General features: G+C 39.3%; 1 protein-coding gene across 1 annotated transcript; it reads left to right on the top strand.

The window, feature by feature from the left end:
• Positions 1–3,455: 3,455 nt before the first annotated feature.
• On the top strand, positions 3,456–13,274 carry LOC306850776 (neuropeptide Y receptor type 1-like). The gene is made up of 2 exons (XM_079386635.1): positions 3,456–3,932; positions 9,817–13,274. The coding sequence occupies exon 2, from the start codon at positions 9,861–9,863 to the stop codon at positions 10,992–10,994; it is 1,134 nt and encodes a 377-aa protein (XP_079242761.1). The 5' UTR covers positions 3,456–3,932; positions 9,817–9,860; the 3' UTR covers positions 10,995–13,274.
• Positions 13,275–16,089: the final 2,815 nt, after the last annotated feature.

Genomic DNA, 16,089 nt, shown 5'->3' with positions numbered 1-16,089 from the left:
TCATCCAAAAACAATGATGGTTTGGTGAACACTGGGATAAAAAAGTACCCCATGTGTACAATTAAATATACTGCTGTATTTTTAATTTTGTGGGCCTATATTTCTGCTGGAGGTCCTGGACATCTTGTTCAGACACATGGCATCATGGATTCTATCAAATACCAACAGATAAAAAATCAACAAGTGACTGACTCTGTTAGAAATCTTATAATGGGCCATGTTTGGATCTTCCAACCGTACAATAATCCAAACACAAACCTCAAAAACAACACAAAAATGGGTCACTGGGAACAAAACCAAGCTTCTGCTATGGCCATTCCAGTCCTCTAACCTGAACCCTGTAGAAAATGAGTGAGGTGAACTGAAGAGAAGAAGCACCATCATGGAGCTGGGAATCTAAAGGGTCTGGAGTGATTCTGGATGAAGGAATAGTCTCTGATCTCTTGTCAGGTGTTCTCTAACCTCATCAGGCATTATAAGAGAAAATTTAGAGCTGTTAAACTGGCAAATGGAGGTTTCAAAAAGTATTGAATAAAAGGGTGCCGTTAATTGTGACCAATGTGTATTAGAGAAAAACATTCATTTCATAATGATATTTCCTCCCATTTTAAATTCTTATTCTCCAATGAAAGGTTAGATTTTTGTAAATTTTTTAAATAAAAGATCAAAAGGATTAACAATGCAGGTTAATTTTCACAGCCTTCTTTGATCATATTTATCAAGGGTACCAATAATTATGACCACGACTGTATATCAAAATAAGTGTACTTATTTAAAACACAACAAAATCATAATTATGTAAAATGTGTGTTTAAGTAGGCTAATACTAAATTAGACATTTTCATAAAGTGCATTTTTAAAAAGTGCACTTAAGTATGTTAGGACCTAGTGTCATTCAAGTGTAAGGTGGCCTTTAATTTAAATTATATTATATTATCTGCAAGTGCACTTTTTAAAAAGTATACTTTTAATATTTGAAGTAAACAAAAAGTACACTTTTAATACAATTAAGCACACTTCTTTTTCACAAGGGATATGTTAAAATTTTAAATAAATAAACATATTCAATTCAGTTTACATATTTGTGTGTAGGAACAGGCATGACCATGGGGACAGCACTGCTAAGCACACTGCTGATGACCACGATGACCAGCACACTGCTGATGACCAGAACACTACTGATGACCAGAACACTACTGATGACCACGATGACCAGCACACTGCTGATGACCAGAACACTACTGATGGCCACGATGACCAGCACACTACTGATGACCAGAACACTACTGATGACCACGATGACCAGCACACTGCTGATGACCAGAACACTACTGATGACCACGATGACCAGAACACTACTGATGACCACGATGACCAGCACACTGCTGATGACCAGAACACTACTGATGACCACGATGACCAGCACACTGCTGATGACCAGAACACTACTGATGACCACGATGACCAGAACACTACTGATGACCACGATGACCAGCACACTGCTGATGACCAGAACACTACTGATGACCACGATGACCAGCACACTGCTGATGACCAGAACACTACTGATGACCAGAACACTACTGATGACCACGATGACCAGCACACTGCTGATGACCAGAACACTACTGATGACCACGATGACCAGCACACTACTGATGACCAGAACACTACTGATGACCACGATGACCAGAACACTGCTGATGACCACGATGACCAGCACACTGCTGATGACCACGATGACCAGCACACTGCTGATGACCACGATGACCAGCACACTGCTGATGACCAGAACACTGCTGATGACCACGATGACCAGCACACTGCTGATGACCACAATGACCAGCACACTGCTGATGACCACAATGACCAGCACACTACTGATGACCACGATGACCAGAACACTGCTGATGACTAGAACACTACTGATGACCACGATGACCAGCACACTGCTGATGACTAGAACACTACTGATGACCACGATGACCAGAACACTGCTGATGACCACGATGACCAGCACACTGCTGATGACCAGAACACTGCTGATGACCACGATGACCAGCACACTGCTGATGACCACAATGACCAGCACACTGCTGATGACCAGCACACTACTGATGACCACGATGACCAGAACACTGCTGATGACCAGAACACTGCTGATGACCACGATGACCAGCACACTGCTGATGACCACAATGACCAGCACACTGCTGATGACTAGAACACTACTGATGACCACGATGACCAGAACACTGCTGATGACCACGATGACCAGCACACTGCTGATGACCAGAACACTGCTGATGACCACGATGACCAGCACACTGCTGATGACCAGAACACTGCTGATGACCACGATGACCAGCACACTGCTGATGACCACAATGACCAGCACACTACTGATGACTAGAACACTACTGATGACCACGATGACCAGAACACTGCTGATGACCACGATGACCAGCACACTGCTGATGACCAGAACACTGCTGATGACCACGATGACCAGCACACTGCTGATGATGACCACGATGACCAGCACACTGCTGATGACCACGATGACCAGCACACTGCTGATGACCAGAACACTGCTGATGACCACGATGACCAGCACACTGCTGATGACCACGATGACCAGCACACTGCTGATGACCAGAACACTACTGATGACCACGATGACCAGAACACTGCTGATGACCACGATGACCAGCACACTGCTGATGACCACGATGACCAGCACACTGCTGATGACCAGAACACTACTGATGACCACGATGACCAGAACACTGCTGATGACCACGATGACCAGCACACTGCTGATGACCACGATGACCAGCACACTGCTGATGATGACCACGATGACCAGCACACTACTGATAACCAGAACACTGCTGATGACCACGATGACCAGCACACTGCTGATGACAGCACACTGCTGATGACCACGATGACCAGCACACTGCTGATGACTAGAACACTACTGATGACCACCACTGAAACGCAGGAGTTTTGTTCAGTGGGTGTGCGCTCACTGACTAAATTCTGAATCTGTAGTCTATAACAACAAAGCGTAGATAGGATGTAAGTTAGTAAGAGATTAATTTTGTAGTTTAATAATACATTTACTATAGGCCTATATTTTGCTTTTACAAGGGAACATTTTAGAGGTTTCTCTAACATGCTTAGAAAATTCCAGGATATACGTACACAGTATTATTACAGTATTACAGTAATAATGCATAACAATTAGCTTGTTTAATTTGTCAACTTTTTATGAGCACAGTTAATTATGCACAAGAATGTTATTTTCGTATTCAATATGTCAAACTTCATTAAAAAAAAGCTTCATAAAAAATAAAAGCGAAACAAAGCTTTTATTTTAAAAAAATTGTTTCACGGCGTAATCGATATCTGGCAACGTAAGGCTACGTCGTTTTTCCAACCAACCAATCAGAACGCGGAACGCTGATACAATCAATGGACGCCAAAGCTGTTCTCCGCTCACCTGAATCTCTTTGTAAAGTCGACTACACATTTCAGAAAACCTGCTTTTGGCAACTGAATAATTTGAGGACAGCGACATAAATATTTACAACATTTTATTATGTAAACAGGCTTTGTAGCATCTCTGTTATTGTTAATATGAAGCAAAGAGCTTTAGCAGAGCTGTTCGATCATACATGTAGTACATCGTTCATGTCACACGTGGGCAGTAAACACAGTGAAATACATGGGGTTATGGAGTGTAAAGCCCAGCAGAATAGTTACTACAGAGACGGCACACTGCAAGGATGTGGGCTCAGAAGAAGCCCAGGATGAGAGAGAGAAGGAGAAGGAGAAGGAGAAGGAGAGGGAGAACATCTGGAGCTGGCTGAATCAGAGTGTTTATTCCCCGACTGCCTGACAGCAATCTGCTGTAGAAGACACAGGTGAGTTCTTGAAATGCTGCACACACAGATATGCATGTTGTTTCTACATTATATGTTCAAGGATTAAAAACATATATACAGTAAATTACATATTAGACTTGTTTATTGTATATAACTAAATTTGTATTTATTTATTAATTTTTGCAAAGGTGACTGCAATTCAAAGTGCTATGTTCAATTTATGAATTTAACAGGGACACAGTGCCATTATTTTGAGAGCATCTTCATGTGGTTGAAGTTTAATTCGCTGGGACCGGGTGATAAGCCTCTGTGGATGCTTTTGTGTCTTTAAATAGAAAAAGTTGTGCTCTGTTCAATATTTTATATCTGATTAAATGCTCTTCCATTTTGGAAACATTGATATAGCAGCCCACATCAGCCATACATGCACACATGCATAGTTGTTCGGAAAGGTTGAAAAAGCTTGTAGTAACCCACAGTCATCTGTTGGACAGGGTCCAATGTTGACATAGACTGCAGCTCTTTGGTGTTGCCATGAAGTGAGGACACACAAGCAGTTTTCTGCTTTGCACACATAAATGCAAGCACATCTCCTCAGGTCAGTATATTTGTGCATGTGGGCACTATGGCGACAGGATTCAGTGATACTAATGACTTTATTTGTAGCATATTTGACTTTGAATGAAAACCTGTCTCAGGGTTCAATTCATACCTTTTTAGGGATGTTCTGCATCTGATAAGCCATGTCACATAAATCGGGTAGACGTAGGCTATATGACCGCAACATTATGTGTAGAGAGGATTTTCTAAGAGAATTTACACTTACCCTAGACCCAAAAGAGGTCAGAGGTCGGTACAACAGCATCTGTGATTGTTTTGAAAATTAAATTCATGTAGTATTTAAGTAAATGGCTAAAACCATCTAGAATACCAGAATGCACCAGGCTATAATATCAACTGCAATCTAGAGCTCAGGGTTTGTATTATAGTCAGAAGGTCTGTGTGTTTGAGCAATGGTGAGTATTTTACTGTTTGGTCAGTGTGACATGTAAACTGCCTTAGGGGAAATCCACACGTGTAGGAGAAGAATGGGGAGGTGATGTGAGATTGGGATGATTATGAAAGGGAGAGAAAGAGAATGAAACTGACAGAGAGAGAGTGAGTGCAGGAGGTTAATGTGATCTTCTTTCTCTCTAAGTCCCATCACAGGTGAAAAATAACATTTGATGATATTAAAAAAGGATATCAGTTGTAAGGCAGGGTAGGGATCACTCTTCCTATTTTCCTTGCCTTGTCACATAAAAAACCACATGTGCAGGTGTTACAGGAACTTTTATGCCACATCAGGTTATTTTAATTCAAACTAATAGATTTCAACTTTTTTTAAGATGATGTAACATTAAAATTATCCGGAAACTGTTTTAAGCCTTCGTAGTTTATTTTTGCTTTGGAAATTATGCGAAAGTGTGAAAATAAGGTTTAATTGTTTGTGGTGAGAACGCCTTCACATTTGACCATAACAAACTGATTTAGACTCACTTTAGGCTCTGTGTTTGCCAAGTAGCAGATATGTTTAGTCATGAGAGAATTCTAATATTATAATATAATTAAATGATGGACACTGATTACAACAGGAAGTCCAAAATTATCTCATTATGTCTATCCTCTGAATGAGAGAGAGAGATAAAGAGAGATAGAGCCATGACTACAGCCAAGCATGAAAATGTAATTTGTTGTGTAAGTAAAGGATGATTATGCTCATTGTTGCATATCTAGCTCTGAAAAGCCTACAAAATCTAAGTATTTTAGACTAACCTTTTTTACTTTAACCTTTTCTGAGATCGGCCTTTGATATAGTGAACTAGGCTAATGCCTCTTTCACATGATTTGCATCAGGGCTTCAGTACAATTAGTCTCTCTGCCCTCTTGTTTTAATTTTTTCGCCGGTGCCCACATAATAAATTATGATTGGCTGTGCTGCTGTCATCAGTTGCCCACCTTCATGTTGTTCTAAGCCTGTATGATGTCTTTCGTGGAACACGAAAGGGGAATGTTGATGCTACTGCTTTCCATATAATAAATAACAACTTAAATTGCATTCATTTGTTCAAGAAAGCTATTCTTTGGACTTGGAATACAGCCCATGATTCATATAGACTGGTGTTATGAAACGTTTTTTTCTTTCTTGGAGCTTGACAACCCCTGGCCACCATTCACTTTCATTGCACAGTAAAAAGCAGGGTGAACATTGTACCTAATTCATGTGCTGTCAGAATTTGCATAATTTTTCATTATAATTAAAAAAGATCATTGTGAGTGTTTTGAGTTGGCCATGACCTAACAGAAGAGAGAACCACCCAGATAGCAAAATTCCTGAGGCCCAGATCAGGCCCACACCCACACACTTTCATCTGGCCCACATATCGCATGGAATGATGGCACTTGGGCAATCCGCTCCTGTTTGCCAGATTTGGGCCACAAGTAAGCCAAAGAAAGGCCCAATGTCAGCCATGAATAAACCAAATAAAGCAGAACTGTCCCAAATCTGGGCCACGTTGATTTTAATTCTGGCCCAAATCCGGCCCAGATCCAACACCTTGCTCTGGCCCACATACTGTGAAGAATGATGGCACTTGGGCAGACCACTCCTGTTTGCCAAATTTGGGCCACAATGGAGGCAAAGGAAGGCCAAGGAAGAGAATGACCGCCATGTTTCAGCCATGAATAAACCAAAAAAAAGCAGAACTGGCCCAAATCTGGGCCACATTGATTTTAATTCTGGATCCAGATCCAGCCCATATCCAACACCTTGCTCCGGCCCACACACTGTGAAGATTGGCACTTGAGTGGTCCGGTAAATTTGGACCACAAGCAAGCCACATGTCAGCCATGAAAATAAATAAATAAAATAAACCAGAATTGACCCAAATTTAGGCCACATTTATTTTAATTCTGGCCCAGATCTGGCTCAGATCTAACACCTTGCTCTGGCCCACATACTATGTAGAATGATGGCATTTGGGTGGTCCACACCTGTTTGCCAAATTTGGGCCACAAGCAAGCCATAGGAAGGCCGCATGGCAGCCATGACAATAAATAAATAAAATAAAGCAGAACTGGCCCAAATCTGGGCCAAATTTATTTTAATTCTGGCCCAGATCCAACACCTTGCTCTGGTGTGGAATAATGGCATTTGGGCAGTCAGGTCCTGTTTGCCAGATTTGGGCCTCAAGTAAACCTTAGCATTGCCGCATGTAAGCCAACCAAATAAACCAAAACTGGCCCTAATGTGGGCCACAGTTGATTTTTATTCGAACCCTGGTCTTCCCCATATTCTTCATGTGGCCCACATGCTGCATGGAATGGTGGCATTTTGGTAGTGGTCCACAAGCAGGCCACTGCACAGCCACATTTTAGCTAATAATGAACCAAATAAACCATACATATACATTATTTTGGCCACACTAAGCCTTAAGTGGGTTATGCATCAACAATTCTATTTTAAAGAGAAATTTAAAAATGTCCTCCCTAAATGTTCAATAAGTTCCAGAAACGTGTCCTACTTGATAAAAAAAACATCATGACGCAGGTTTTGCACAAGCAGCAATTCAGATGTCACAGATAAATATTCAAAGCCACATTCCAATACTTTAAAATAAGTCCTTCACAAGTTTGAACCTAAATGGTTCTCACTCAGACTCTATCTACACAGTAAGTCTGTAAGTGACACGGCTACGCTGTGTTAAAGAGTGCACAACGAAGAAGAAAGGTTGCATATCATAAGTCTTTAATCCAACAAGGGTAAATCCGACCAGGGTAAATTCAAACACAATGTAGCACAGCAACTTTTAAGACATGTAGACATAAGACCAAACAAACCAAAGTGAACACAGAGGAACATAAGTACTCAGACCAAACAAGGATAAATAGGCACACCTGAACAGAATAATACAATCAACACAACAAGGGAAACGGTACAAAAGGAAAACAAAGTCCAAATTAACAGAAACCTTAACAGTAAGAGCTATCATTATAGTGCATTTCTGTTTTTATGCTGCACAGTACACACATAAAAAAACTGCCATTAAAAGCGTGTTTCAAAAAACAAATTGCTGCAGCAATTTGCCCATGGGTATGTAGCCTTGTTAAGACTCATGTCCAGATCATCCTGCATCAGTTAACTGTGTTGCATCCTACTAAAAGTAGCCAAATTCTATTAGGCCATATTTACAATTTCAAACTTCCATTTCAATTAGCCAGTGTCAAGTGCAACATCCAAACCAGAAGTAGCCCTCAGCTGCTTTATAATATATGGGGCATATTTGCCATGTCAAATGGGACAAGCTAGGCTCACAGCCACATTAGCCAGTGCTCACTGTGCCATGTGTTTGCCAAAACTGGCCCAGATACGGTTTAGGATAACTGGGACACATTTGCTGAAACATATGTGGACCACATTTGGTTTACACCTTGATTAGCCTTTGTCGATTGTGCCACATTTTTGGTGGACCACATTTGTTTGCCACTATTTGGGCCATATTTACCATTTACCACATGGACCACTTTAGGGTCACATTCAGATTACACATTGCCGTGAACACCACATCTTTTCCTACAGAGGCCCACATGTGATTTGATATATTTGGGCCATTTTTGCTATTTTACATGTGGGCCACTTCAGGCTTACATCCACTTTGTACGGGCCATAAGAATGCCAGCAGTGCCGTATCATTGCCTTAAGTGTCCCACATTGGCATGCTATCTGGGTGGTGACTTAAGTTTATTTTTATTTTTCCCATCGGCTCTATTCTGCTTTCTCTTGCCATTACAGTGATGCATATTTACGTATATAAATAACTATTGCATGTTGTACGTATTGCAAAAATGGCATTTATTCATCTGAAGTTCCTGAATCATCAGCAAGCTGACTATCTAGATAACACGGGCTGCTAATGTATACCATAATGTGGTGATATTTATATGATTGTCAACTAATGGGATGCTACATTTTATTAAAAATCCACTGGACATTGACTAAATATCTTCTACACTTTATACAAGATTTCTCCAAGAAATAGGCAAGAATGAATCTTCCATCCACCTTGTACTTGACTTTATAAATGGGAAGTAGGATTTTTTTATAGCATAAAAAGACAATATAACATTTTGTGTTCCACTGAAGAAAAAAAAGTGAGGGTGAGTTATGGATTTTTCATTTTACGGTTAACTATCCCTTTAAGAATTTAGATTGGTGATGGATGGAATGTGAGGAGCTTTTCAGACAAATCAAGAACTGTTGTGCAGTGAATTCAGTGAGTGTTTTGTGTGTTAGTGTGTGTATTCAGAGTGTCTATAGATTATCCATAGAACACTCAGATCGATATGAGACCATTCTGCAAGCCCAAGACACACACAAGTAAAACACTACAGTCTCCAATACACTCTGTGGATACTTTGCTGAGACAAACTGATTGCATTCTCATTATGAGCCATTGCAGGTCTTGATCAATGGCCACCCCCAAAGGAACATCTATAATTGGATGCACTGCAAATCCCTCATCAGGGTCACAGTATCATTTCACCCACACTTTTATCTTTTTCCCATTATTTCCAACTACAGAAAAAGTAACAAAGAGATCGCTTTTTTATTTTTAATCAAAGGTGTCAACCCAAACTCTCTCTTGCACATAGATGTATAGGTCTGTGTTCTCAGAGGAACTCATGATATTGTTCAATAAGTGTCACTGTTTGGGATTGAGTAAAACCCTTGTCTTTAAATCGCCTTTAAAATTTTTACACTTGATGTCCTCATTATTTCCAAAATAACTGTTATAGTACTGTAGTGTCATAGCTGCTGAAATGCATGCTGAGTGCCCCAGGGGTGAGCACGTCTAATTTAGATGCACCTCTTTGTTATTTCCAGACTCCCAAGATGCTTTGCTGTTTGGCGCTATCCTGAGGTGGCCAATGTCGTCGGCTCTCTATGACATGCCGTGGTGGCAGGCGCTCTTAAACTCCACCCTCAGCCTCAATCAAAGCAACAGTAGTTTGTTCCTGCTTGATGTTCCCTGCTGGCAATCAAGCGCCATGATGCTTACACTAGTGATATGCTACTGCCTGGTGCTTATTTTGGGCATGCTTGGTAACATCCTCCTCATTTGCATTATTATGCACCAGCGGGACTCTCCTAACGTCACAAGCATCCTCATTGCCAACCTTTCGATCTCTGATATCCTGGTGAGTGTGTTCTGCCTTCCCTTCACAGTGGTTTACACGCTCATGGACCACTGGATCTTTGGTGCGCTGCTATGTCGCTTAATGCCGTTTGTACAGTGTGTGTCGGTGACCGTTTCAGTTCTGTCTCTGGTTTTGATCGCACTTGAAAGGCACCAGCTCATCCTGCATCCATCTGGCTGGAAGCCGAGCGTCCCACAGGCGTACATAGCTGTCTTTATTGTGTGGCTGCTGGCCTGCGTAACATCATTACCTTTCCTGGCGTTTCACTTGCTCAGCAGTGAGCCATACAGTCTGTTTCCTCCGCCACTCAGCCAGCTACAGGCCTGTCTGGAAGTCTGGCCCTCTCAGCAACACAAACTAGCCTACACCACCAGCCTGTTACTATTCCAGTACTGCTGCCCGTTGCTCCTCATGCTACTTTGCTATCTTCGCATCTTCCTCCGGATGCGACGCAGACAGCGCATGCTGGAGCGCCAGTGCAGCCGCAACCGAGAGGACGAGCACCGGCGTGTGATGCACAGCAAACGCATAAATGTCATGCTTGTCACTTTGGTGGCTGCATTTGCTGTGTGCTGGCTGCCATTAAATGCCTTTAATGTGGTGGCGGACTGGCACCAGGAGGCGCTGCCCGTGTGTTACCACAATCTGCTGTTTTCACTGTGCCATCTGCTGGCCATGAGCTCCACCTGCGTCAACCCCATCATCTATGGCTTTCTCAACAGCAACTTCCGCAAGGATGTGGTCTCCGTGGTGCTACACTGCCATTTTCAGCCACTCGAGGACAGCTACGAACACTTTCCTATGTCAACAATTAACACTGATGTGTCACGGACATCTTTTAGACTCAGAAACAATTCTGTGTAATTGGGCTAATCGCTTAATGTTAATTAATCTTAACGTCAAAACCAGTGTTTAGCTTAGATCAGGGTTCACCAAACTTGAGCCACATCCACACGAATCCAGAGCTTTTCTTATCCGATATTTTTTTTCCTCGTTCTTCCATAAACATTGCGTCGTCTCAAGAAATTTCTGCCTACACACGAAACCACTGAAATTGACACAAAACAATGTAGTATACATGCCAGTATGTGGCACTATAATTCTGCCACAGAGATGCACTAAAAACGGAGAAGACTTGAAGCATGCGCATAAACCTTGCGCGCTGTATACAAACACAACAACAGGAAGACGAACATGGAACAATACATTTATTAATGTGTTAATGTTAGTTAATAAAAATACAGCCATTCATTGTTTTTTCATGTTGTTGTTGCTGTTACATGATGTAGCGGTATCACAAAGTATTACAAATTGGCTGTACACACGAAGATGCAAGAGTGTCGTTCTCAGATTTATCCACTCTAAGACCCGGTTTCCAAAAATAGCGGTTTCGGGCTCTCAAAATGCTGGATCTGTCTGGACCAAATGCCGATATGATACAACATTTTTATGAATACAGCTCTGCAGGACACCAGCCCTCCAGGACCGAGTTTGGTGACCCCTGGCTTCAGTTGATCAACATCAGTTGTTCCACTCCAGTGCCAAAACTTTCAGACAGATGCCAGCCCTAGATTATATTTCAAATATATGGTATGTACATGTTGTAAACATCACATGGAAAATATATATTGTGTCTAAACCTTCAAATGCCAAAATATATTACAAAATGTTCTTCAAAGGGCAAGAAAATACATTTGCAATCTTAAAAATATATTTTGGACAATTGAATTAGATTGCCAATGGATATATATACATTTATGAGGACATATAAGTAACTAAGTAAACATCTATGTGAACAACTTCTGCTGAATTGTGTAGATTCTGATGTGACTACAACCCTTTGATTTCTCAGGACTGAATCCTTCTAATCCCTGTGTCATAATATCAAAGTATTTACTGCACACTGATTATGTCTCTTGTAGAGTTTTAGATTGCAAAAGCATTTTACTCTGCTAAATCTCATGGAAAATATATGGATAAGGAAGCAGAAGGTGATTTCTCAGCTATGTACTTTTTTCCACTCAAACACAATGAAAGCTATAAGGAATGAATTAGTCGAAGTCAACACTTGCATTTGAAACATTATCTATTCTTCCTTGAGGCACAGAGCTAAGTTTGGAGGTACTGGCAGTGTACAAATGCCTGGAAATTGCAGCTAGCTAAGCCGTAATGCTAACCCTAATGCCTAGCGTAATGCAAGATAAAACCCACAATAAATCTGAATATACCTGTCAGCTTATATTGTCAAGCTGCAGCCTAAAAAGGGGAAAACTGACAATATCCACTGGGCAAACAAAACTGGGCTGGAGGTTTTTTTTTTTTTCTTTTTTCATTCTGCTGTGGCTTATTTTTGTGACTCATCCTTCCAAACAAACACACACACACACACACACAAAATCAGCACAAAGCATTTCTGTAAGATTCATTATCTGAAATGTACTATCAAATATGTTGTTTTTCAGAAAATGGTAACTAATCTGTTCAGATTGTTGATCTAATGTCAGGCTTATAACTCGCCTGTCATAAAGACACGAGTAATATGTTTGTATGAAAAAGGGGTTCTGGTACAATCCATTTTTGTTTCAAGTGCATTCTCAATGGTAAGAGCATCCACATTTTAAGATTATTCCAATTCATGATTTAGTAATGCAGAGTTGTAACATAATCAATTTACAGGACTGAGTTCTTGTAACTTTGCAGGCAGATCAGATCCTTAGACAAAATAAAAATATCCAGTAATCTTTTTTTTTTTTTTGGACAGAATAATAAAATAATTTTCCATTTTTCTTGTCATTGTGTGGTCTTATCTGTAATGGTGAGATTCAGACACAAGTCTCTTATTCCCTTATACAGTCATACTTTATTTACATACTGTTCTGATTGACAGAATTACATTATAAAATCTTACCTTTTTATAATGTGTAAGTATGCTCTCATTAATATCTGAATGCATTCAGCAGCAAGATTGTAATTACCCAAGCATGTCTAAACGCATTGTAATGCCTGAATTGAATGTGACTACATCTCATTTTGGTGTTATATATTTTCAGGTTTTCTGAAACATTATAAATGTTTACTGTTCCGTTCTGTATCTTTGTAATGTCATGTCCATGGGTGGAGCATCAATAAATCTCTTTTATGGGCAATTGGGATGATACCAAATGTTGTAAAAGGGAAAGCAGAGATTTAGAGGGAGAAGTATAGAGAAGAGAGGATAGATGGGTTTAATATGAATTTTCCTGGAACTGTACACTTGGCTCATGCTATAAGGTTCTCACTTATGCATCTGTTTATCTGTATTTCTTCACTACACCTAAAATTGCTTGGATGCTGTTTAGTTTTTGTCAGAATTGTCAAAAATATGCAATATGTCAGAAAGTTAGCAAATAAATGAAAGGAAAATATTGGCTGTTGTAATTTAGTTACATTTATAGTACATTTGCTTTTATGTATCCTAGCACTTTATCTAATGGCCTTTAATTATATATATATAATTTTTTTTTTTTTTTTAAGTACAGATATATTTCTCAAGCATGTTTATCTGCCCACAGTTTGTCGTTTAAATCAGCAAGTTTTTAAATTACCTAAAAAAGTATTTCTTTTTTTTTCTTGGCAGCAAAATGATACAGGGCATACGTCATAAGGGATAGGTGACATTTATGAGATTTCATAAACTGAACATCACCAGTTGTAGGATAACCTTCACATATAAACCACTGACACTTTATTAGCCTATAAAAAATGCATTATCAAAATCATGGGGGAAAAAAAATTGAAAAATTATTCATATGCAAAATGCATCAGGGTCATTCTTCAATTGAGGTGGCAAATGAGAGGCAGAATTTGTAAAAATGCTTGTTTGTTTTTTTTTTCTAATAAAATATATATGCATTTAAAATTAATTTAATATGCTAGATCCATTAAAATGAAAGCTTAAGAACATTTAGATTTTTAAATAATTTCAATCAAACACTGGTGACAGCCACTTATGTCTATGTCATTTTGAAGTAACACCACAGATGTAATATATTACCAGAAAAGACAGTAACACCAAGGACAAATCAGCCTAAATCCAGACTTTTCTAAAATGGAGGCTGCCATCATGATGATTTCAAGATCAGGGGACATTTTGGAAATATTAATAAGTATGTATTTATCAAAATTTTGATTAAAATATGCCAGATCTGCAAGTTATCAACACCACAGACAAAGTGTGACACATGAAATTGTCAGAAGTTTAGCTAAATTAAGTAAATGAATAAGAAAGAATGCACTCCCCATGCACCCCTCAGATCAACCAGCACCTGCAGTGACATTTACACACACGAGGTAGCCCAAATAGAATCCCCCCTTTTCTTAAAGGGGTGACATCCATTGCATCCATTGTTGTAACACCACCACAGACATGAATTTGGGGGACACAAGTTTTTTCTTAAATATAACAAAATATGTATTTTTTAAAACAATTTAATAAAATTGTACGTTAAATAAAATCTGTATTCACAATATAACAACTTAATTTGTGTTCAAAATGTGACCCTGGACCACAAAACCAGTCTTAAGTCGCTGGAGCATATTTTTAGCAATAGCCAAAAATACATTCTATTGTTCAAAATGATCCATTTTTCTTTTATGCCAAAAATCATTAGTATATTAAGTAAAGATCATGTTCCATGAAGATATTTAGTGAATTTCCTAAATATACAAAAACTTTGATTAGTAATATGCATTGCTAAAAACTTAATTTGGACAACTTTAAAGGTGATTTTCTCAGATTCCAGATTTTCAAATAGTTGCATCTCGGCCAAATATTGTCCTATCCTAACAAACCATGCATCAACGGAAAGCTTATTTATTCAGCTTTCAGATGATGTATAAATCTCAATTTCGAAAAATTGACACTTATGTCTGGTTTTGTGGTGCAGGGTCACGAATGTTATATTGTTGCAATTACATTCTATGATAGCCTACCTCTCCGAGGTATGGCGGGAACATCCATATTTTGTTACAAATGCAATCTTTAAAACTCAATTAAATATGTATTTTAAAACAAAACAAAAAACTATTAACAGTGCACAAATTGTTTAACCTACAGAATACAAACATGCAAACATTTGATGATTTATTGGTATCTAAAGTTTATTTCAACTGTTGTAAAGTCGAGGGACACCACTTGCCAACACAAACACTCTTAAAAGTAAAGGTGCTTCACGATGCCATAGATTAACCTTTTTGTCTAAATGGTTCCATAAAGAACCTTGAACATCTGAAGAACCTTTCAGTTTCACAAAAGGTTATTTGTGGCGAAAGAAGGTTCTTCAGATTATAAAAAGGTAAGAAAGAGATGGTTCTTTAAAGAACCTTTGACTGAATGGTTCTTGTGGAACTAATCTATGGCATCGCTGTGAAGAACCTTTTGAAGCACCTTTATTTTTAAGAGTGAGTGAAGAATGACCCTTCAACATAGGCTATCAAACATCCCACTGGTGTTGCTGTCTGAACATGACTATACATTTATGACACGATTCTCTTCTGGTCATATTTAGCGGTTAAACTGACCGTTCATCAAGGCAATATTAAATGTTGGCGCTATTTCTTTCGTATCACTTCGCGCCAGTTTAGCGCGAGATAGGTGGCTAGGCTCGGGAGTCCGAGTAAAAAATGACAACGCTGAAAGAATGACAGAAAGGTAAGCATTTTTGGCTTGATCTTTGATGGAAGGCTCAAGCACAATATTTATTTAATGAGACTGTAATGAGACTATACCCCTGGACTGCTTCCGCTGAAAGGAAACTGAGGTAAGCCGTTGAAATTCGCAAGTTGTTATTGAAAGCATTAAATAAACATCCCTTACGAAAATTAACCATTGTTTTACTACAAATAAAACAAAAAATCCATGTTTAACCATGGTAACCACAAATTAACCATGTTACACTAACCGTGGTATTTAGTCAAACTG

The sequence above is a fragment of the Barbus barbus genome (assembly GCF_936440315.1).
Source record: "Barbus barbus genome assembly, chromosome: 30".
NCBI classification, from domain to species: Eukaryota; Metazoa; Chordata; class Actinopteri; order Cypriniformes; family Cyprinidae; genus Barbus; species Barbus barbus.
Note: the sequence above shows the minus strand (reverse complement) of the source record. Positions and strands in the feature narration are given on the sequence as shown.